Source organism: Biomphalaria glabrata, chromosome 1 (assembly GCF_947242115.1).
Source record: "Biomphalaria glabrata chromosome 1, xgBioGlab47.1, whole genome shotgun sequence".
Lineage (NCBI taxonomy): Eukaryota > Metazoa > Mollusca > Gastropoda > Planorbidae > Biomphalaria > Biomphalaria glabrata.
In genome coordinates this window covers 75,506,156-75,529,824 of record NC_074711.1, presented here as the reverse complement: position 1 = coordinate 75,529,824, position 23,669 = coordinate 75,506,156, and the positions used below count along the sequence as shown (strand labels likewise).

Sequence of the window (23,669 nt, the reverse complement as noted above, 5' to 3'; positions counted from 1 at the left end):
AATGTCAAAAGAAAAGTTCCTACTAATTATATTAAATTGTACAAACATTTGTCACAGTATCACCAAATCAAAAAGTAATAGCAAACAAAGACACTGAAATGTTGACATAACCATATTTTGTGTACCGGTACATTCTTCTCCCTGAGTGACCATCTCTCTCCCATGTTCCTTCTGTCAGACTCTTCCCTTGAACAGCTCTGTGAAGGGTGGGAGTACATCTACAAGCAGCACCAAACAATTAATGTAAGGGAATGAAATAATTTCTCTCAAATCTATTATTTCATTTCCTAATGAAAAAACAACAACAACATATCAAGTTGAAATATATTTATTTTGATTGTCTATTTTTGTTTGATATTCCAAAAATATCAATATACAAGAACTTGTATATACTTTTAGTATAATGTGATATTAAAAAAAAAGGAAAATGAATAGACAGAAAAAAAAATGTGTTGCATAGATAAAACATAATAGTCAGACTAATGTGCATTACATCATTTATATGTAATCTGCATAATGTTAAGTATAATGCTTCTTAATAACAAACAAGTAAATGTAATCGTTTGTTCAAATTATACCATGAATAAAGAAACATTTGCAAACAAACTAAGGTACACATATGTAATTACTGCAGTCATTTGTACAGGAATCATTGCAGGGTACAATAAGGCAATATATTCTGTTAAAGTTAAGTTTATTCAGAATATTATGAAAAAAATAATTTTCTTTACCAAAAAAATAGGAAAAAAAGTTAGATCTTTGCTGGATTAAAACATTGTAGAACAAATTAAATTATATGTGACTCTTGTTGCCAAAGGAATGATGTACAGGATATTAAAATTTCTCTTGCATTGCCTTTGATTTTACATTCTTAAATACTGCAAAATGCAAATAAATTTCAACAATTTAAAGGCTCCTTTTCAAATCATTGATTGCACTAAAAATCTATAATATTTCTTTTAGAAAAAAAAACACTAAACAAACTGTAACAAAAGCATTTTCTAAAACTCAAGTTTACTATTTTACTTTCACAGAGAAAATTGTAAAAATCATCAATTACAAAAATTAGTTATGAAATAAAATTGTGTCCCAACTTTGTCATAAACTGTTTCCCAGAGAGTAAGAAACTGTTTCCCAGAGAGTAAGAAACATTTGCTAGAGTAAGGGTTGCTATTTTTTTTTACTCACATAAGGTAACAATAATTGCAATTGGCCTGCGAGTGGCATACCATCAAGGGGAGATGACCAGGTTACATAAGAATGCACTTAATAGACCAGTAAAGACATGAACTGGCTTCCACTGGCATTAAGAAAACCTGACATCAATGGGCAAGTGAATGGAACAGCTGAAGAACTATTTACATGATTTGATACCCAAATATAAACTACCCTCAATGAAACTTCATTACTGAAATAAACATTAATCCAAAAAATTCAATTTTATTTGTGTCAAAAAAGTGTGGTTCACATTAAGCTTTTAGAGCAATGGAAATTCTGCAAAGTTTCATCTAATTTTATTTGTATTACTATGTTTGCCATTCCTAATTGACAGATACACTGGCATTGTTTTTTTTTAATCCTATGGGATTATAAAACGCATTATTACTATGTAGTGGTGACAGCAATTTTTTTTTCTTGGTGAAGTTCAAAGTTTGTATACTCTATACCCAACATTTAACAATTAAATTATCACAGTTTGGATTGATTGATAATATGATTATTGACTGATTTAGAAATATAATCATTACATCATCTGCTAATAAGAATGGATTTTAAAAGGCAGTTTTAACAAGAAAAAAATCGGTTAGCCCAGAAAAAAATATTTAAAGCAAGTTAGTTTCTTGATTTACATCCTAGAACATCTTCATTTCAATTTGGACTTTTCCAACATTAATTGTTGTTCAACATTTCAACAAAAAAAAAAGATTTGATTTTTTACTAGCTAAATAACTGTATCCTTTTTTTCTTGTGGAATTTTCAAAAGTTTCATTAATGATTTTACTTTTCCCTTACAAAACTAATATAACTGAAGGTATTACTTATAGAATCTAAATCATTCAACCTCTTTTGAAGATTATAACATCAGGTAGTCAAATTTCAGGATTTAACTAAATCATACATTTAACAGATATCAATTCAATCAAACCATTTTGGTTTGACCTTATTGTTGGTGGAAGCTTAAAATGCGAAGCCAAGACAAAATTGAAGAATTTGACATGGAAGTCTTGTGAAAAGTTTTTGTATTATGCCTGAGTAATTCTTTTCTGTAATAAGGACCAAGCCTTTTCGACCTGTGAAAAAAAAAAATTATTTTGTAATAACTTTTTAATAGCTAGACATGTAAAAGCATAATATTATAGTTTAATAGAGAATAGTGAAAAAAATGAAAGCAGAAAAAAGAGCAATATTAAAATATATTTCACCTGCTTTCTGGTGACTTCAAACTCCCACTCTGGACAAATGGCAACATTCGACCTAGCTATCCTGTCAACGTTAGAAATCTGAGAGTCCAGTCTTTTCTGAGCATCTTCTTTGTTGAACTTATTTCGTGTGATCAAACGTCTTATAGCCTAAGGATAATTCAAAATAAATGAGAAAAATTGTTAAAAGCCATCTGCCCTTTTGAAAATTCTGCAACCATTATGAAAAAGGCTATCTATTAAGAGTGTGTGTGTCTTAGGGTTGCACCGGAGCTGAGCTCTGGTCAGATATTTGGCCATATTTGGCTCTGGACAGATTATCATATCATTACAAGATAGTTGGCTGGAAAAGGTAAAATTATACTTGAGTGCCCACATTGTTTTTTTTTACTTTGTGTGTCTTGACCTTAACTTAGTGACACTGACCAAACATCTGTCTAACAGTGCGGAGCTATCTCCATGGGGAGAGCTGAACTCCTCCCCCTCCTTTATTTTTTTAGTCCATCACATTGAGTTTATTATGTTTCTAGATAAACATTCAGTCAGAAGGGATTAAGGTATTATGTTAAGACAACATGCTGACACTGTCTGGAGGTCAAATCTTTGTTTACTTAGTTCTAGCCCTCTCAGATTGTTAGCAGTGGGGGTTGTAGGGCTGTAAGGTGTTAAGAGTTGTATGAAAGTTTTAATGTTGAGAGCTGTGAGGACATGGGAATCAGACTCTGGTGTTCATGGGAGGTAATGTCTGCTGGTTCAGATATCAGTAGCAGACCTGGTCATGGATTTTTTAGGGTTGTTTCCTCTATAGTGATATGGAGTATTATTGTAGTTTGCTGTTATAAGTAATTATTGGTAATTTTCTATGATAATATTGATAATTTGTTTAGGCTGATATAAGTAATTAAATAAAGCCTGCCATAATGGATATCAGAGTACACTAATTTTATGAGCCTTTTGTATGTGGACAGTATATTTCATAGTCTGATAACTAATTTTGATGTTCACTATTGGATATTTAAGGCATATATTTTTATATATGTGCATTATATTGCAAATAAATATTACTGTTGAGTTACTTCTGTTACTTTCTGTTAAATTTGAATCTTACTCCTGCTTTGAGTGTCTTGATTTTTTAACCATATTCAACTTAATAATTTAGAAGTGTCAAGTAACTCCTCAATATTACCCAGGATATGCACTTAGCCATTATCAGTATATGCCATTTGATGTCAGGACCAGAAGCAGTCAGTGACCTTTTAAAACAAATGATTGTCTGAAATACATGAACACATACATCTACCCACTACACAACTCAGATTGAGCTTAACCTTTCAATATACATATATATATATATATTCTACATCAATCAACCCATGCACACCCATTACATTTGAGGCACAAAAACTGCTGTATGTTACATGTATTATTGTGTGGTATTAATAAATGCTAATCTACTTTAATTCATCAATCTGTGATAGAATGTAAAACAATTAGGTTAAAAAAAAAAGATAAAAAAATATTCACATAGGTATTTTACTCACAAGTTGAGCAAAATGTTCAGAACTACAAGATATTTAATACGATACTTAGAGAAAGTAACCAGCTCAGGTTGAATATTTTATTTTACTATTCAGTGCAATCCAGCTGTGGCAGGATAAAAAGTTCAGGCCAAATAAAACTTTTTTTTTTAAACCAAACCTATTGATTTATGAAAGTTAAGTATAATAACTAACAAATATTAATGGTCACTAACAAAATGAGTAACTGTAGATAATAAACTGTTTTTATCCATCCTAAAGTTTATCTACAAGAGTTAGTCTGGATAATGTTTAAATGCAAGCCATTTGTGTACATTTAATGTAAAAGTTGTTTGTGAAATCTTACCTCCTCAGCAGAGACAAAAGTTGTCCACACTTCATGTACCATATCATCCCATCCAGCTTCCAAGAGAACTGCTGCCTCTAATACCACAACCTTGGCACCAGCTGCATGGGGGAAAATGGCAAAGCTACCAATTTTGTACAATAATGTTAAAGAAATATTTTAATAAATGGTAAAGCTGAATAACATTTTCTTTAAAGTTTTGAATGGGTTATTGTAAGACTAGTAGAGAACAAAGATGTTAAATCAACAATTTGACACCTTGCCTGTCAGACTTGTTAAGACTTTGGAATTTCTATATAGAAATTTTTCTGTAAATGCTTGATGATTGCATTGTTGCACTTATTTAGCAGTGTTGGAAACACAAAGTCACTCTTTGGAAATAAGCCCTATGAATCTCAAGATCTTGAAACAGCCTCAATAATTAAAATTTTTTAACTGGCAACAGGTTTTCAGTTCTTGTTTGTCTATTTTACACACCTTTTTTATAGCCAGAGATTTCTTCTTCAGCAAGTTGTCGGATGGCAGGCCAAACAATACTGTTTAACTTTTCAAGTTTACTCTGAAAATTCACAATTTTCAATGTCAAGTTAGAAACAAGACTATTTAAGATACAAAAATATTTCAACAAAAATATTTTAGACGCACATTTGTATTAATTCCAACAAACACAAAGGTCATAGTAATAATCTTTCTTATTGCTGAGTGAATTCTTATTCAAACTTATTTAGAAATGTAAATTTATTAATATATTTTTATATTGATTAGTTTATATATATATAAAGTAATTATTGCTAGTTAAGAGCCAATACCTTATCATTGAAAACTATTTGTCCTAACTTTGGTCTAGCTATTTCTTCATCTTCTCCCAGTACAGAATTTCCAAATTCTTGAATGATTTTGTGGTAAGCAGGCATACCTTTGGCATAAGCTTTATGACCTATAAAATAGAAGCAATTCAGTGCATCCAAACAGTTATCACAGATCTTTACTTCTGTATCTATACTTGAGTATAATGAATCTTTCTATCTCAAGAAATAATCAATGCAACCAGAGGAACAACTGGCCCAGATGTTCTGTAGCACCACCTTTATTTTCTTTAGAAAACATTCCTAAGCTCTAGATTAAAAAAGCAAAACAGTGGGTAACGGTCCTTGTACCGATATCTAACTTGCTGGTGGGATACTAAGGAATGCTATGCACCAACTCTATTGCAGGAGCTGTCATTAGAGTTCCAACGCCTAAGAGGCTCCACCTCTGATTTTTTTTCTTAAAGGTAAATCCCCAAACCTTCTAAGCATTGCAGTCACAGTTTACTTTCTATTTGTATAAACATTATCCCTAAAAATGATTTTTAAAAATACAAATTTGCTAATTTACCTAGCTATGACTAAATGGATTATTGAAAATGGATGATTTACCTAATAAATCACAATTGACAATTTTAGCACCAAGTTTCTCCAATTCAGAACAAACATTGGACTTTCCACTTGCAATTCCACCAGTAATGGCCAACCTGTAAGGACATTTATCTAGATGTTGTTTGACCTAAGATTAGATCAGAAGAAGAAATAGAGATAGGGATAATCCAAATACTATTTCATATTTTCATTATAAAAAATTTGTTAGAAAACAAGTTTGTAAGCTATTAATTGATAATATTTTTTGTAAGTCTTACTGGCACTTGTGTCAATAATGTTCCCAACAGCCTTTTTCTATAGGAAGATGAGCTGATTTTGCTTTCTTCATCTTCAGCATGACAAGAGTCCTCTATTAATTCAATAGTCACCATATCTAGGCTTGAAAATCCCTGCCAATCATAATTTTTTGCCTTCACATTTTTACTTATATGCATTATATTAAATCAGAAACAACAAAAAATTAAGTTTGACTCCTGGAGGGAAAAAAAAAGAAAAAAGATCAAGATAGAGGTGAAGGCAAAACTCTGAAAATTTAAGTTTTAAAAAAAGGAATGACATAGATCAGTTTAAATGGAATTAACCTTCTTTCCAAAATGTTAAGTGTCTTAGTCAATGATCAGAAATAAGAAATGAGCTTGTTAAAAATAGAAAATATCTCCCATTCTATTTATGCTTTAGGACACATAATGCATTATTATCAAAAGGACAAGACATTTTTAATGAGTGTAAAGTAGTTTGGTCAATGTGTTGATGACACTATACCTTTCAATGAAAAATACCACAAAAAATAGGTTGATTTTTTACCTTTAGTCTCAACTAAGAAACATACATGATAGTAGTAGTAGTAGTACCTACTCGTTTGATCCTCTCTTCATTAACACTTGCACCACCAGCTTTTGTCTCATCACTAACAACAATGCATTGCAAGTCTGGGTCAGTTATTGTTGGTCCAAATGGGTCAAATATTTTAACAGCCTCTAAGACTATATTTGGTTTGACTTCCTTGACAAAGTTGTCAACTTTCTGCCATCTGACTTCATATGGCTCCATTAATTCCCACAAAACTTTTTCTGTTGTGACAATTTTGATTTCAATTTTTAAAATTAAATCAGCAAAAAGATAAATTTTTAAGCATATCATGCTAAATTAAGAGTTCAACAGTTTTCAGTGCAATTGAATCATAAAGTTATGTTAATATCCACAATTCATATAATTGATAACACATTGACATTCCTTAAAAAAAAGAATAAGACTACTGCATCCTAAATATAACTGTGCTCTCAAGAAGAATAAATAAAATACAGAACTCAAACAAGTGCCATGGCTTAAAAGGATGCCTTTTAGATCTGAAAAATTGTATCCTACATTATAGGTAGGCTACATAGCAATGTACCAAATACCCTGAGCATACAGATGAAAAATTCAAAGTGTTTGCTGTAATTATTTGTACTTTATCTTCTAGTAGTTTATTACTCACTTTTATTCCTCTCTCCATCTGTTATACCAACTGTTAGCTTCTTATCACATCTTAAGCAGCTTTCTGTTAGTAGGACCTTATGCCCAGTATGCAGCTGGTCAAATGTTCCTCCCAGAACAACATTAGGATAGGTTTGCAGAAGCTCAAGCACTTCAGACTCAGAGCTACTGGATGATTCTGCACTTCCAATGCTGAGTAAACTAAAACTTAGATCTGATTTTATATTACTAAAAGAGGTTTTTAATATATCTGTTAAAGAGTTTTTTCCTTGCATCCAAGAATCCTGGAATTTAACTGAATCAGACAGTAGGACAGAGACTTCTTTTTTTAAAGAATAAGGAACAGCAATGTGGGCTGATGGGTTAGAACTTATGTGAGACAGTAGTATCCTAATATCAAGATTGTGACAAAGCCTGGAACTGTTGAGATAGAACTCTTTTACAAAGGACTGCAACTCTTTTGTAAAGCCCAAAGGGTAAAGAAAAGTGCTTTTTGACAGCTGCTGATTTTGTAATGCAGGCTGTAAAAATACATACAATGTGTCACTGACAACCACAGAAGCCTGCTTAATGATTGGTAAAATGAGGGAGTGCAGGTGAGACAATGGTTGAGTCAAAATAAGGAGTCCTGCCTTGGCCATTTTAACTGAACTTTAACATCTGCAAATAAAACAAAGTTTAATTTCAAATCTTTATTACAATCTATTTAAAAAAAGAACAAAGAACTATTTGAATTTACTATTAATCTTCTTTCTTTATGTTTAGATTTCTTTATAAGCCAGATTTAGATAGGTTGCTTAAAATTCAGAAGATGCTTCACTTATGCAAGTGTCAAATCAATACTGCCTTGTAGACAATCTGGTTAAATAGCAAATAAATTTTAAAATCTCATTTTTGTAGTTATTCTAATTCTATTTGTAAAATTTCAGTATCTTGTGTTTGCTTTTATTGTTTCATATATTATCCAATCATCTGCAAGAAGACTAATGTTTGATCCTGAACTTATGCAATTAGGTACTGGTATACCATTTATGTAAATAAGAAGTAAATTAGTGAGCCTAAGAGCGTTCTATGACCTGATTTTACTGTTATTGTGGTTGATTTTGGAGCCATTTATAATTTACTATTACAGTTTGTTGTCTACCTTTAACTTTAGGAAATCCTGAATACATAGGTGTAATGAACCAGTAATGCCAAAATGTTTATTTTTAGCAAGCTATGGTGGTGAACTTTGTTAATTGCCTTGGAGAATCTAATAAAATGACATCTGATCTATTTGCTTATTATTACCCACAAAAGTCCTTTGAAAAGTCATCAATTAAACACTGGATTAAGTGTCAAAATCGACCTGGGCACTACTATACGATCCAGCTCACATATGATGGGAATTTAATTATTTATTATGCATATCCTCAAAATTATTTTGTTAATTTTTGATAATGTATCGAAAACTGGCTTTACATAACATAATGTATTTGTACGATTAGGTAGCCTGGTTAGCTAAATCAGGGGTGGGCTAATTACGGCCCGCAGGCCACATGCGATCCATGCAAATTATGACCTGAAAGAGAAGTTCAAGTCAGTTCTTCTGCGGTAGTTTAATGGGTGCCAGAAGCTGTATTTCCACACTTAAAAAACTTTGCTGCTAAGCTTTAACATTATTTGGGTTATACATATGTGAACAAGTATTTTTTTGTTGTTGAAAATAAACAAGTGTAATCACAGGTCGATGGCGATGGCTCTAATTTGACAGCAGTCACAAAGATAACAACTAATAAGCTAGTTCCACAATTCTGGAAATGCATGACACGTAGGACGTAATCATCTTCTTTTTTGAAGTAACGTCTGTATTATATAAGATAAAAAGACATTACGCACGAGTGTAAACAGTCAAATACTTTACATTAAGTACAACTGTACATTTGTGGTAAAATGCTGTGATGTAAAAAACCATAGCAAATTTTGTAAAAAAAAAATCGTAAAATTTGTTTCAGAAATTGCTAACTCTTGTTGTAATTCCTCAAATGGGAGTGTGAAAAAGGAAAAGTCTGTGTATAATATAGTATATATATGAATTAAAAGACATACAATTAGATAATGTATTTTTCTAAGTTTTAAGTACTTATATATGTGTATATATTCCACCCATTCCCTAACTTTTTGTAATGCGCACTCGATATGAAAAGGTTGCCCACCCTTGAGCTAAATGAATAATTAATTTAAAGACTTTTGAAACTGTTTCATATTTCTAAATAAGTAAAGTATTACACTTGAAATTAAAATCTTCTTGATGACAATGAATGACATTGATGTGAAAAAAATCCTGCTACCATTCAGGCCGACATAGCATATACATGTACATGATATTCACAGACAAATCTTGTTAAGATCCCAATCAACAAACTACCCCCTGCCACATCTTTTATGACTGTGGCCAATTGGATTACTTATATCTTATCTTATATAATACAGACGTTACTTCAAAAGAGAAGATGATTACGTCCTATGTGTCATTTAGTCATGCATATTAATCAATGACCTAAATTCTGCCAAGTCACTGGTTTTCCTGGCTAGCTCAGGCAACCCATTCCATGCTCCTTAATAGCGCTAGGGAAGATGGAGCATTTGTACAAATTTGTCCTGTCCTAGCATATCATTATGGAACGAGGAATGTGCCTTTTTCTTTGTGTCTTTCTGAGTATTTTATTAAATTTTTTTAAATTTTTGTATATGAAGATGATGGTTCAGTATAATTGCTACTTTACTTTTAAGTCTTCTATCCTGAAGGCTTTCTAAATTTAGTGATTTTACTAAAGGTGTTACTCTAGTTAAATGTGATTATTCGTTTGTTATGAATCTCACTGCTCTATTTTGTGTCTGCTCCAGTTTCTTAAAGTTTTCTTGAGTTGAGCCTCTTGAGGAGTCCCAACTTATAGAACTTTTTTATCAACAAACTCTGCCTGCTAACATCCCCATCGTCATGCAGGAGATTTGGGCTAGGCCTAGGGATAGATCTAGATATCTAGACTCTAGAAGATCTAGTATTAGATATCTAGCTAGAACTGCTAGATCTAATAAGAAGTACTCAGTGAAGTAGGGTGTAATCAAAAATTTAAAAAATCATGTCTGGACTGACTTAGTGACTATGCACATCTCTGTGATCTAGCTAAATCTAATTCTAGACTAGATATATTAATATAATATATATATATATAGTTAATATAGTATAGATGTAAATCTAGATCCAAGTTTTAATTAACTTTTATTTAAATAATTAATTAAATTAAATCTAGGCTAGATGATCTACGACTAGATCAATCATCTAGATCTAGGTATAAATAAGTAGATCTAGACTCTATAAGTATAACAGTATAAAACTAGACTATACTATAAGTAGTATAAGTTAAAGTATCCAGATCAGCATTCAAAATTGCTCTAGCCTTTTTCCTGTCTTGTCAACCTTAGTGGCCTTAGTCAGTGGACTTTTCACAACTAAGAATTCATAGAATAGCCTCCCTTCAACCCTTCACAATAGATCATCAACCTCTGATTCTGACACTCTCTGTCTCCTTTATCCTGAACTTCTGAACCTGTGCGTAATAACCGCATTGTCAATGAATCGCCCCAACTTTTTGTAGAAGATAATCTACATTAAATCCGTCGCAGTAAAGACTTGTAAACAATAGGCCTGTTATTTGTTAGTGGAATAGTGATAATGTGTTAAGACTATATTATGATTATCTCTACTCAAACTCTACTGACTGGTCACTGACTATACCTCTATAGTCTATAGTCATAGTCAGTATAGTATAGTGACTATACATAATACACTATCTAGACTCTATAGTATAGTACTATAGTCACTATACTCTAGCTAGTTAAAGTCGGACTAAGTCTAGATCTAGAATAATGTTATAAAATTATTGTTTCTTTAACTTTAACACGATATATCTACATCTTAACTTAATAAGTAAAGAATTATAACTTATGAAAGATATTTATTAATGTTATTTCATTTCTTGTATAGATCGATCTAGATCTAGTTTCGACTTATGCTACTCACTCTGCCGAGGCTGAGAAAACTGAAATAAAATCTTAACCATGTCCAGATCTAACATGGTTTGGTCCTTTGCGCTTTTCAATAATGTTATACACAAATGCAATTTCAGACTGTATGTTGTAAATAAGCGCAGTAACATGTATTGGCATGGACAAAAGTAGGTGCCTATCTATAGTATGTGCAATAACATAATCATGATTTTACTGGTAGATCTTCAAGAAGCATGTGTAAGCTGTAAGGCATGTTGCAAACAATTGTGTGCTCTTTAGAGTGAAGACAGGGATTTTTAGATCTAATCTAAATTAAGTCTATATAATACTATAGATTTATTATATATTTATTCTTCCATCAGCTCTTTATCATTACTGTAACCTATTTGATAATATGTAGAAATCTAGTAATAGCACTGCTCTAATTAGTCTAATGAATAATCTTGAATAAATTTACTACTAGACATAATCTTACTGAGGTCTTTTTTAGTCTATTTTGATATATCTTTACATTTTATCCTAATGTCTGAAACTCTTTCATGGGGGAGGAGGGAGAAGAAGCTGATTTGGTCATTTACAGGTCACATTAGGCAGTACCAGCTGAGTTTATTGAGAATTTCAAATCAATATATAGATCAATTCTGTGTGCCAACAGTAACGGATATTGATTCTTTAGAAATAACTCTGAACAAGTCTAAACTCACCATAGCTGTATGCCACAATGTATAAACTGTCTACATCTGTATATTTTAATAGAGTGCCTTTTAAATTAAAATGTGCAATTATTAGCTTCATTGTTATTAAAGTAGCTTATATTATATAATTTAAATTACCTAGCCATTGCTTTTTATAATTTTTCAAGAATTCTCATACCAGTATCTGAAATGCATATTAAATACACTCTTTGCTTTGGCTTGTGTAGATAGTCATTACATAGTATAACACATTTTTTTTTCTTTGCCCTGTTTTTTTTTTACCATATGGCATTTATTAAGATAAATACTTGTTTTGCCTTGAGTGCTTTTTTAGCATTTTTATTATAAGCAAGATAAAATAATTATCATCAGCAAAACAAACAAAAAAATTAGACCAAGTATTGTGGCTGAGCTTCTTAGATGATATGTTCTGCTGTGGTTTAATAGACATTAATAGTACATTTTAGAAATGTAAGTTTTCCAAATTGTATATAGTGTAGTAACGAAAATTGTTTCATTTCATATTTTTTAATTCATTGTTGGTTTGTTTTTTACAGGAGTAACCCTCAGTCGGAAGAAATGAATCGAAGTAGTGTTCTGAATAAACTTCGTGCTTTGATGCACAACCCAGCTCATGTCAGCCAACCATTACATGCATATATAATACCTACTGGAGATGCACACCAGGTTTGAATTCTTTTTCATCAAATAAATGTGAATGTTTATCAAATTTGTTTGTGCACAATACAGTAAAAAAGGAATATAGTCTAAGCTTCAATTTTGTATTTATTTATTACTTTACTATAAGATTTTAAATATTTCTTTGTGATTGTCATGTCATTAACATTTTTTTAGTTTGAATATTAATTATATCTCCTCTATATAAAGCAGGGGTGGGCAAATTACGAGCCGCGGGCCACATGCGGCCCGCCAGGGTGTTTTATGCGGCCCGCCGACACCTACAGAAGTCAGGTGTGCCCACAGTATATACTTATAAAAATGCAAATATGTTAAAAATAATATAAATATAAATTATTGAAACTGTCATTATAAAAAATTTAAAGCAAACGAAGACTATGCTTATTGGATATACATCAATACACTCAATTCAAAACACAATCTCTGATCAGTATTTATTCGATGCTATGAAGAACTGTGTTGAATGTTGGGTATGCTTGGAACAAGATGGCAAGGGTGACAACTGGTGCAGCTCGATCTTTGACTGAGTAAAATGGTGTTGTTGTTTTTAATACCCCAACCATAAACTTTAAACAGGAAAGTTTGCACAAAGCTGCATTAAATTTCTATTTCAGAATGCAGAACAAAATTACAATCAAACTTATTAGATCTTAGGGTGTATTAACCACAGGTAGTTTCGATTATGAACATAGTAATAATCCAATATATCCGCCATCTTAGCATGGGCAAGGTAAACGAAGACAAGATAAAATCTGAGGGAAGAAATTGTTCTGTTACTTGAAGGACATTGACTGTGACTTTGTTACCAATATTTCTAATGAAGTGTGGAAGACAGATTTCATGTTTCATAATTACCAATGCAATGAGTCTTTTGCATATGAAATGTAAATGGATGTTAAATCTTTTCAAACAAGGCTTTCCCATTTCTACAAGCAAGCAAAAGAAAATAGTTTTTGTCATTTTCCTTTGCTGAAAGGTGAAATTATTTCTAGTGAAATGATTAAAAGTACAACACTTATTAATATTCCTTAATTTTGCAATTTATAAAAGCAAATTTTAAGACGTCAAGAACCGGTTTTCAATACAATTACCTCACCATTTAGCGCAGAAGCTGATTAAGCTCCAGAGGACATAACTCCGAGTAAAGAGAATTTCCAGTCATTACTTCCACAGCACAGGAGTCTAATGAGTGCCAGAATCTGTATGTCAACACTTTACAAAATGTGCTGCTGTTCACACTATTTGTGTACACATACATCTGTTCTTCTTCTTCTTTATTCTCATTTTACATGTTGGAGGGTTCAGAACAGTATCTAAGATGAACCGCGCAATGTTTTCCGGATCAGGCAGTTCTCCGAATAGCTTTGGTTCTATAGGAGGGTTTTGGGGCCAGAGTCCTGTTCCGGTCTCTGATTTAGTATGCACCATTGAAGGACATGGTCAGCATTCTCTGGTGATGCCCCAAAATGGCAAGTTTCGCTCGTCCCGACATTTAACTTCCGGAACATATATTGTCTCATCCAGTGAACAAGCATTATATTTTGGGTGGGGGGAAACTAAACAAGTATAATTACTGGTTGATTTTGACTGACTGTAATTTGACAGCAGTCACAAGGCTAGTTCCACAGTTCCGGAACATTATGCACGAGTGTAAAAAGTAAAATACTGCACATTAAGTACAACTGTATATTAATGGGGTTTTTGTAATATAAAAAGACAACAGCTATTAAAAAAATATTAATTGATTTCAAAAATTGCTAACATTTCTTGTAATTCCTTAACGTGGAGTGTGGAAAAAAAGAAACGTGATTATAATACAGTGTAACTATGAATTAAAAATTATCTAGAGTATCTTTCTAAGTTGTGTATACATATGCGGCCCGCCATTCCCAAATTTAAAGAAATGCGGCCCTCGATCCAAAAAGGTTGCCCACCCCTGATATAAAGTATTAAGCCATCATGTAATCTCTGCAGTCTCTTCTCGTATTTATTTACATATTTCACATCCTATTTAAAAGTGGGATTTTTTCCCCATGAATTTCAGGAAAGTCCACTCAGGACTAATGGTTGTCTGTTATTTGATGGTCAAAATAAAGGCTTGTTGGTTACATGACATTTTACCTTTAAATTTAAATTTTTTTTTTCTTAAATTGTAGAGTGAGTATGTTGCTGACTGTGACAAAAGAAGAGAATTCATATCTGGATTTACTGGTTCAAGTGGTAAGTAGAAGTGGCCTGCTTGTGTTAAATCATTTCAATTATCTTTTAAGATTAAACATTGACAAGAACTTAATGATTCTTTTCTCATATTGTATAAAGTAAAGTATAAATTGGTTAAATTATTTAGACAGAAGATTACAATTACAATCATATCCTGTGTTGATCTTAGTTAGCTCTTCAATGTTGCATAAACATCCACTTCTTTTAAAGCTTTTTTTTTTTTTGCAGTAGCATGTTGTTCTGACAACTATTCTCATTGTAGATATCTTTTGTTTTATTATATTGAATTATGCACAGTTTCTCTTTTGTCTGAAAACAGGTACAGCCATAGTTACATTAAATCATGCAGCCCTGTGGACTGATGGTAGATACTACTTGCAAGCGGAGCAACAGTTAAGTGCAGACTGGACTTTAATGAAACAAGGTAATTTGTTTTTTCTGTGGTAATTACAGGGATTTTTAGTTAGGACATTAAGCTAATGCATTTCTGAGACCTAACATTAGTTGATCAGATTAGTCAGTTGGTCAATGTTCAAGTGACCTAACACCCTTTAAAACGGTAGGCAATGAAATTGTGTGAATTGGTCGACTTTCATGTGGATAAAACATTGTGCATTTAGCCATGTCTTAGCCCACTAGCCCTTTTCCGGTTTGAAAAAGGCTCATTATACCCTAACCAAAGAGAGGTAATTCTGAATAAAAAATTTTAAAAATTTCCTAAGAAGATTAAATCAATATTAATAAATAAATAAACAACTTTAAAACATGCCTAGTTTAAAAAAATATATACTTTTTATACTTATAGAATATAAACAAAAGCTTAAAAAATACTACATTTCCTGAGTAAGATCCGAATGGGCACTTTTCTTTCAAAAATTCTCAGGAAAAAAATAAATAGCGCATTGTACTGTGATAGGAGCTTGTGGTTTAAGGCATCTGGCTAGCTGATAAACTATATTAGCATTCTTTAAAAGGGGAGATTATATTGGAAAATCTTGAGAAAAAAAACATTCAACCTACAAGGTTCAATTCAAATCCCTTATTGACAGACACAACATTTAATTTTAGAAATTAGCTGCATGAGCTTTTTGCATTTGTTGAGAATCTAAATAAATAATATTTTATCTGCTTTTATTGTTGTCTAGGTCTACCTGATACTTTAACTGAATCAAAGTGGTTAAATAAGGTAACAACATTGGATCATTTTTATGACAATTAACACTTTGCTTAATCTTTAAGTCAGCCTACAATTAATTTTATATTAAAGGTAGTTTTTACAACACACTAAACATAAAGATTTTTTTTTAAATTGTGTTTTTATTGTTATTTTTTGCGTTTACAGGTCTTACCTGTTGGTGGAAGGATAGGATGTGATCCTAAACTTCTTTCTGTTGGTAAATTTAAAAATAGTTTTTATAAGTGCATTTATATATTATTATTATTATTATTATTATACTGTTTATTCTATTATTGCAGGTTTTTCAATTGCTGCAATGTCACTTGGATAAAGCAGTTGTCTACATAAATCTAATTGTTTAAAGTCTGTTTAATTAAAATTGTGTTTAATTAGAATTAAACTATATCTGTATTTGAAAAAAACTATTTTTTTCATAATAGATAAATGGAAACCACTACGAAAAGAACTAAAAAGTTTTGGTCATGAACTAATCAGTGTTGAAGACAACCTTGTAGATTTCATTTGGGAAAGTAGACCAGATCCACCCAACTCTGAACTAATAGTGCTCTCCGATGAGGAAACAGGTTATGAAATATTCTAATATCAAATATAGTTTTAGTCTGGTAAATTAGATGCTTGCCTACAGAGCTGAAAATAATTTGTTTTCTGCATTATTTTACAGGCTCATCCTGGCAAAATAAAATCAAGCTGGTCAGAGAAAAAATGTCTGAAGAAAATGCCTCTGCTTTAGTGGTTTCTGCACTAGATGAGTTAGCTTGTGAGTATTGAGTTTAAATTATTTTATAATTATTTAGTGATGTAGAACACAAAATGTACATAAAGCACGCTGACATTAGATTCAAATAATAAAAACATCATTTCAATCAGGGCTTTTCAACATGAGAGGAGCAGATGTACGTTTCAATCCTGTTTTCTTTGCCTTTGCTGTTGTTGCCACTGACTCTGTCCAGTGAGTACTATATGAGCTAGACAATATTCATACATTTCATTGTAAACATTAGTTTTGAACTACCTGTTTTGTCAAATGTTTTGTTTTTTTTGTTTTTGGCTGCTCTCACTCTGTTATATAATCTTCTCTTCCAAACAGTTTATTCATAAATCCTCAGAAACTCTCACCTCAAATACGATCTCATTTGAAGGGTGTTCAGTTGCATCACTATGAAGATATATACAAGTTTTTAGCAAATCTGGTTGATGAACAGACTAGTTCCAAAATATGGGTAAATGTTGATTTACAAATGTAAATAAAATCAGGGTTAGGGTTAGTGCTGGAAATGTCCTTCATGAAGTTGGGACAAAGTATAGCATTAAGTCATTTCAGATCAACAATACAAAAGATGACATGTGTTCTTTTTATTCTTTCCTTCCTTAGATTGACTTTTCTTTGTCATAGTGCTATTCTGTTAGATGAATTACTCTTGTGAAATGAAGATAGATTACACTTTATTTTTTGTTTAAAAAAATGTAATGTCTTGTACTGAAATTGAAGTATTAATTGCATCACTTTGCAGATCAATGGAAATTCAAGTTTTGCCATTTACAGTCAACTTCCAAAAGTGAGATTTTTGTTGATCTCTTCAAGTTTTATTTATGTTTTGTTATAATTATTCATATTTTTTTATATTACTATATATTTATTATTTTTCTCTCAAAATCAACACTTTTCATTATTGTATAAAGTAAACAAAACTTTCATTATTTCTTTACATCAACCAAAACAAAATACATACGCTCAGTTTCAAGTACTATTATCACCATCACCCATTGCATTGTTAAAGAGTGTGAAATCCAAAGCAGAAATGGCCGGAATGGAACGAGCTCAGGTATTACTTTAGTCTACTTAGTGAAATCTTAGTTTTTGCAATTAGAGGCTGCAATGTTCTTGATTGCTTACCTTTTTTTACTTGTATGAAAGTATATCTTTCCTTTAACATTCTTTCCTAAGATCAAAGATGGTGTTGCAATGTGTGAATTTTTTGTTTGGTTGGAGAAAGAGGTATGTTTATTTGAGCGTTTACTGACCTTTGTTGCTTTAGTATAAATACTTAGTAATTATGTTTTATATAAATACTTAGTAATTATGTTTTAAAGTTTGTTTATGTATTAATTTTTTAATAATAAAAACTAAACAAAACTGATCTTTTCAGTTTGCAAAAGGCACTGTGACTGAAATCTCTGCTGCTGACAAAGCTGAACAGTTTAGAAGGTTAAATATTTTGTTTAGTTTGGTAACTATTCTTCCTACATTCCTCAGTTTGGTAAACATTTTAGCAGCATATCTTATAATCCTTAGTTTAGCAAACATTCTTCTGTCACATTCTTCATGCCCAGTTGTTTTTTAACCATTCTACCATCTTTTTCTACATTTCTTAGCTTGGTAAACATTCTATCACCACATCCTACATGTCCAGTTTGATAAACATTCTACCACAACATTCTAGATTTCAGTTTGGTAAATTTTCTACCACCTCATGCTACATGCCCTGTTTGGTAAACATCCTGCCACAACATCCTACATTTCTCTTAAGGCATGAGATGTGTAAAATGCAAATCATTAAAATAAAATCATTTTTTATTTATTATTATTTACTTACATTATTCAACTGGCTTTCAATTTCTTTTCCAATGTAGTGAACAAGAAGATTTTGTTTCCTTGAGTTTTGATACAATTTCTAGTGTTGGACCACATGCTGCTATCATACACTACAAGTAAGTTAAAGAAATAACTAAGTTATTTACATAATACTTTTATTTAATTTTTTCAAATGTGAAATATTTATCTTGTTTCATTGTTTCTAGACCAGTGCCTGATACAGATTGTACTGTAACAAATGATCAGATTTACCTTATCGATTCTGGTGCTCAGTACAGGTATTTTTTTTTTTCAATTCATCTGGTAATGATGGGGGGAGGGGAATATATGTGTGCACTAACTTTAAAACTTTAAAAAAAAAATGTATTTTACTGTTTTGTTATTTAACTTTGTAGAGATGGTACAACAGACACCACAAGAACTATTCATTTAGGCTCACCTTCTAAACATGAACAGGTAGGTGTCATAATATTTGAATAACATTTTAGTCATTTTTTTTAATAGTTTACTTAGGTATTTAATGTAACAGATCTACAGCAGTTAATACATTTTTATTAAAATTGATATTACAATAAAATCTACATATTCTCTTACAAACTAAGATATATTAATTTCTATTCATATTGTTGTGTAATTGAGTTGTTCTTGTTAATCAGAACTTTTTACAGTGTTAAGATATAGACTAGTATACCTGGCTACTGTAGACCTTTCCTTGCTGAAATTAGATTTGAAAAGCAATAATTCTTGCAAGTGCTTATTTCATTCTAGCTTAAGAAGTTTGAATTTTTATTTTGTCAATATTTTATTAATCACGTAAATCATAAACAGTGAATCAACATAGAAATATTTTTAAATCCCATCCTGGTCTTCTCTATGATTCAAATCAAATGTCCAGATTTGGTAGCAAACCTTATTTGCCATAATGTCTAGTTTTATTTTTTTAGCAAGAACAATTTCAGTACAGGTATTTCTGACTAACACTAACACAAATGGATGTTAGTGTCTTAAAAGAATGGTTTATAAAGATGTTAATATAACTTATTCCTTTTTCTAGGAATGTTTTACAAGAGTTCTTAAAGGTCACATAAACTTGTGCACAGCAATATTCCCAAATGGGATCAAAGGTTAAGTTAAAACGTTATATGCTAGTTTTTAAGCTATTTGGGTTGTTATGTTTTTTTAATGAGTTGGTGGTGGAGGTAAAAGAGTAAAAAGTAAAAAAGAGTAAAAGTTTGGGGAGCATCACTTCAACAGAAAATTAGAAGAAAAAAAAACAACAACAAACTGTACCATCAAGATACTAATTTTTCTTTTTATATTTTAAGTTTTAATGCCTATTGCTTCTATCAAAAAGGTCCTATCAAATATCTGGGTTTACCTTTTACTTATTAGCAGCACAGATGGATTTCAATTGTTTAAAAAAATAATTCTTTTATGACAGGACACATGCTAGATACATTGGCTCGTCAGTATTTATGGGAAGTAGGATTGGATTACAGACATGGAACTGGACATGGCGTTGGAGCTTTTCTCAATGTTCATGAAGGTTAGTTGCTATATATAGATGACCCCAATTTAGTTAGTACTGAGTAGATTATATACAAGTCTTTATACAGCTAGTGAACTAACTCTATTGCCTTTAAGAAGTATATATTACTGTTATAACCCTATTCGCGACCCAAAAGGGTTAACTGTGTGTGATCAGCTGACATATGTGACACAGGCCAGTAATACAGTTTAGCGTGCTATATTGAAAGGCAAGGGACAGTATTGGCATGAAATTTGCACATGAATAGCGCCCGTGCTATGGTCATCTGATCATAAGCCTGCGCAGACCAGAGACACAATGTGTAGGAAAGTGGCAGTTCAAGACCGGAGACCGGACTGTTAGTCGACCATGAAGTTGGTCCTGGTGCAGTCCTCCAGTGAAACGTACAAGTCCAGGAAGTGACAGTAGAGTTTATGAGTTTAGTACAGTGATATACAGTCTAACTTTGTAGTAGTTGATTGTGTTGCCAATTGTGTCATATTGGCTGTTTTATTTGACCCTTATTAAAGTACCAGATTATTTGGAGTCTTGTTGTCAAGTTCTTGATGTGTTGTGTTTAGCAGTGTTTACAGAAGGCCTGATTAGGAGAGAATCGTAACATTACATTGGTTTACTTTCAGGTCCTTGTGGAATCTCATTCAGAATATCTCTCACTGAAGCAAATCTTGAAGAAAACATGGTCTTATCTGATGGTAAGAGGTTATATTAATAAAATATAGTGATTTGTCTTACTTGTTTGTTTAGAATTGATCCTTTCTCAATAATTGTGTGGAATTGATTTAACATATTCACCACTATGTCAAGTTTTATAAAGTACAAATTAATTTTATAAGTGTTGACAGTTTCTTGCATTAATTTTTTAAAAACTAATACACATATATGTGTGTGTGGTATCTAGAGCCAGGTTATTATGAAGATGGAAAGTTTGGTATTAGAATTGAAAACTGTGTGAAAGTGGTGAAGGCAGAAACTAAAGTAAGCTATGACATTTCCTTCACTATTACTTAGAAATAACAATTATTATTAACCAATTACTCTAAATGAAAAGAGATGCATGTATGGAGAGAGATGTTAATTGTTTTATATATTTACCAGTATATCTTATTACATATTGTAATAATTATCTGTTGCTGTTGTTTTTAAGATATAGATTTGCTGTTATTTTAAAATCTTTTAAAACTGTTCTAATTAACTTTCAGCACAATTTTGGTGGTAAAGGTTATTTGAGTTTTGAACCAATTACCCTTGTACCCATTCAAACTAAAATGATTGATGCATCTCTACTAACAGAAAAGGAGGTTTGTTACATTTCATTTCATTTTGTCAGAATTTATGCTTTTTAAAAAAAAATAATTATTGTGCAGTTCCTGTCTTTATATATTAAATCTTGCATAGGTTATGCTCCTTTAAATGGCTTTGGCCTTAGACATTAGTGAATCCAAGCCTATCACAAGTGATATGAAAGAGAAAGTTATTATGTATAGACAGAAAAATTATTTTCCTATGACTTCTAGAACTTTTAACTTACATCATAACTAGCTAATAGCCAATGTTCAGTGAGCATCTAGCATTAGTTTGATAATCGTTATACCCATCAGCTATGCTAGTTGATTTGTTCCCAGACCACACGTTGGGTTTTTTTTTTGGCAATAAAAGTATAATATAAGGTTATCTATTTTATTGAATTGGATTGGCTTGTAAATTTGAGTATCACTTCTTCCCCCCCCCCTCCAACTCTCAGCTTTAACTAATAGAATTATTTACACTGTTTTCAGTTCAGTTTCAGTGGTATTTTTGGCCAGAGCTCTTTTTTATTTCTTATTACATCCTGCATCCATACTTTGGCCATACCTCCCACTTTTTTTTTTTTCATTTTACTTTTTGTTTTTTTCTTTTACTTTTTTATTATTCCATCCTGCCCATCGAAGGCTCAAATAATAACAGTTTGTCCAATTCCCCCACACACATGCACACATTTCAACGTTACATTGAATTAGAACGGCCTGCTTATACCGACCTCCCACACAAAAACACATACATCCGACCTGAGAATTCTAGCATCACCACCCCTAAAAAAATAATTTTCCATACAATCCCTGACTTTTTTTCTGGTTTTTAATTCAATATTAAAGTATTTTGTAAGCTCTGCTTTTGGTCTAACCCCTTTTTTTTATATCACTGGTTTCATAATGCTCTCTCACCCTAGAACTTGATCATCTTTTACCACCATCCTCAACACACAAAGTAATAGAGTTATACCAATATTTCATTTTGTTTTTATTCATTTTTACACAGAAAAACATGTATTAAGTCTGAATAGATTATTTTATACTGTTTACAAAAGCAAGTTTCATACCAAGGAGTGGTATTGAAATTTATGCACTAAGATTTTAAATAGTGTTTAAAAATTAAAGAAGTATAACCTTGTACTTTTCGATATGTTGGCTTAAAAAAAACATATTGATTCGAAATAGTAAATAAAAAATTGTTTTTTTTTGGTAAATCTTACTGCTGCCATTTTGATCATGAAAATATCTTAGTTGTTGTAGACCCAAGGCAAATAATAGCAGGTTTAATTTTTATATTTTTTTGTCAATTGCAAGTGAGAGAATTAGTGATAGGTGAGTGGTGAAGGAATGAGGGCCCTTACCTATAAAATATATAGTGAAAGAAGTTATGAAATTAAAAAGCATCTTTATGATATATTTTGTTTTATTTTTTTTATTCTATATGATTAATGTGTTCCTCTTTATTCTCATTAGATAGAATGGTTGAATGATTATCACACCAAGGTAAGAAACCTTGTTGGGGAAGAACTAAAAAATCAAGGCAAGCTGGAGGTCTACAAGTGGCTCTGCCAGGCCACACAACCTTTGGGCTAAATTCTAACAACATAGTGTTAAGATTTTCTGGAAGACTTTCCCTCACTCAAGTGACCTTAGCAAGTCCAGATATTGATTAAATTATATTAAAGGGTATCAGAGTGGCTGATAATTTAACTTTTTTTTTATATTTGATAACAAGATGACAATCACAGAATGCACTAGATTCTATAAAACCACAATCAATTGTACCTAGTGTTTCTGTTTGATTACATAACTTGTTTAATGTTAAAGGACTAAACAAACTTGTTCTGTACAGTGTTTAGAAATCTGTTTGAATCAATGTCATTTTTTTGTTGTTGTTTTTTTAAACAGTATTTCAATAAAGATCATTTTATTGGTTTCTGTATTCTTCTTTCTGTTAATTTTAAAAATGTTATTCATTATCCAAAATATAAACTTAATTTTTACCCAAGTCTTGGTTTAGATTTTCAAAACTATTTAATTTTTCATTATTACACACAATAGAATTGGCATTGTATGTATGCCACATGTTTTGTAAAGAGGAAAGATGTTCACATCTGTAAAGTAAAAATGGAAATCACAATATATATATAGAGTGTACAATAATGTACATCTATATCA

General features: G+C 31.4%; 2 protein-coding genes across 13 annotated transcripts; one reads left to right on the top strand and one right to left on the bottom strand.

Annotated features, from left to right (window-relative positions):
• Positions 1–312: 312 nt before the first annotated feature.
• LOC106072612 (bifunctional coenzyme A synthase-like) lies at positions 313–11,396 on the bottom strand. Of its 4 annotated transcripts, none has more exons than XM_056014715.1 (10): positions 11,262–11,396; positions 7,200–7,858; positions 6,578–6,792; positions 5,980–6,111; positions 5,723–5,849; positions 5,114–5,241; positions 4,782–4,863; positions 4,305–4,405; positions 2,424–2,570; positions 313–2,291 (listed from the first exon to the last, which is right to left on the bottom strand). In XM_056014715.1, exons 2-10 carry the CDS (start codon positions 7,837–7,839, stop codon positions 2,244–2,246), a joined length of 1,620 nt encoding a protein of 539 aa, XP_055870690.1. In that variant the 5' UTR covers positions 7,840–7,858; positions 11,262–11,396; the 3' UTR covers positions 313–2,243. The 4 variants fall into 4 exon arrangements, with proteins under 4 accessions (XP_055870690.1, XP_055870685.1, XP_055870679.1 ...); XM_056014710.1 differs by lacking the exon at positions 11,262–11,396 and adding an exon at positions 10,639–10,759; XM_056014704.1 differs by lacking the exon at positions 11,262–11,396 and adding an exon at positions 10,587–10,719.
• LOC106072611 (xaa-Pro aminopeptidase 1-like) lies at positions 10,667–23,427 on the top strand. 9 transcript variants are annotated; one of them, XM_056014618.1, is made up of 23 exons: positions 10,667–10,790; positions 12,501–12,630; positions 14,799–14,862; positions 15,182–15,286; positions 16,008–16,048; positions 16,205–16,256; positions 16,480–16,623; positions 16,722–16,817; positions 16,928–17,009; positions 17,148–17,280; positions 17,572–17,616; positions 17,797–17,883; positions 18,006–18,056; positions 18,208–18,266; positions 18,692–18,769; positions 18,860–18,931; positions 19,049–19,109; positions 19,708–19,777; positions 20,095–20,199; positions 20,823–20,894; positions 21,101–21,177; positions 21,402–21,500; positions 22,965–23,427. In XM_056014618.1, the coding sequence occupies exons 2-23, from the start codon at positions 12,523–12,525 to the stop codon at positions 23,082–23,084; spliced, it is 1,821 nt and encodes a 606-aa protein (XP_055870593.1). In that variant the 5' UTR covers positions 10,667–10,790; positions 12,501–12,522; the 3' UTR covers positions 23,085–23,427. The 9 variants fall into 9 exon arrangements, with proteins under 9 accessions (XP_055870593.1, XP_013088464.2, XP_013088465.2 ...); XM_013233010.2 differs by having other exon boundaries at positions 10,727–10,873; XM_013233011.2 differs by having other exon boundaries at positions 10,729–10,863.
• The last annotated feature ends 242 nt before the right edge of the window (positions 23,428–23,669 follow it).

Coding starts and splice junctions, on each gene's coding strand:
- LOC106072612 (XM_056014715.1), bottom strand. CDS start 7,839: ATGGCCAAGGCAGGACTCCTTATTTTGACTCAACCATTGTCTCACCTG. Junction 5,242..5,722: donor TGTCAATTGTGATTTATTAG/GTAAATCATCCA, acceptor TCTATTTTATAG/GTCATAAAGCTTATGCCAAA. Junction 2,571..4,304: donor CTTTTGTCTCTGCTGAGGAG/GTAAGATTTCAC, acceptor AATTATCCTTAG/GCTATAAGACGTTTGATCAC.
- LOC106072611 (XM_013233003.2), top strand. CDS start 11,300: ATGTCCAGATCTAACATGGTTTGGTCCTTTGCGCTTTTCAATAATGTT. Junction 17,010..17,147: donor GTTGCCACTGACTCTGTCCA/GTGAGTACTATA, acceptor TCTTCCAAACAG/TTTATTCATAAATCCTCAGA. Junction 18,770..18,859: donor GCTGCTATCATACACTACAA/GTAAGTTAAAGA, acceptor CATTGTTTCTAG/ACCAGTGCCTGATACAGATT.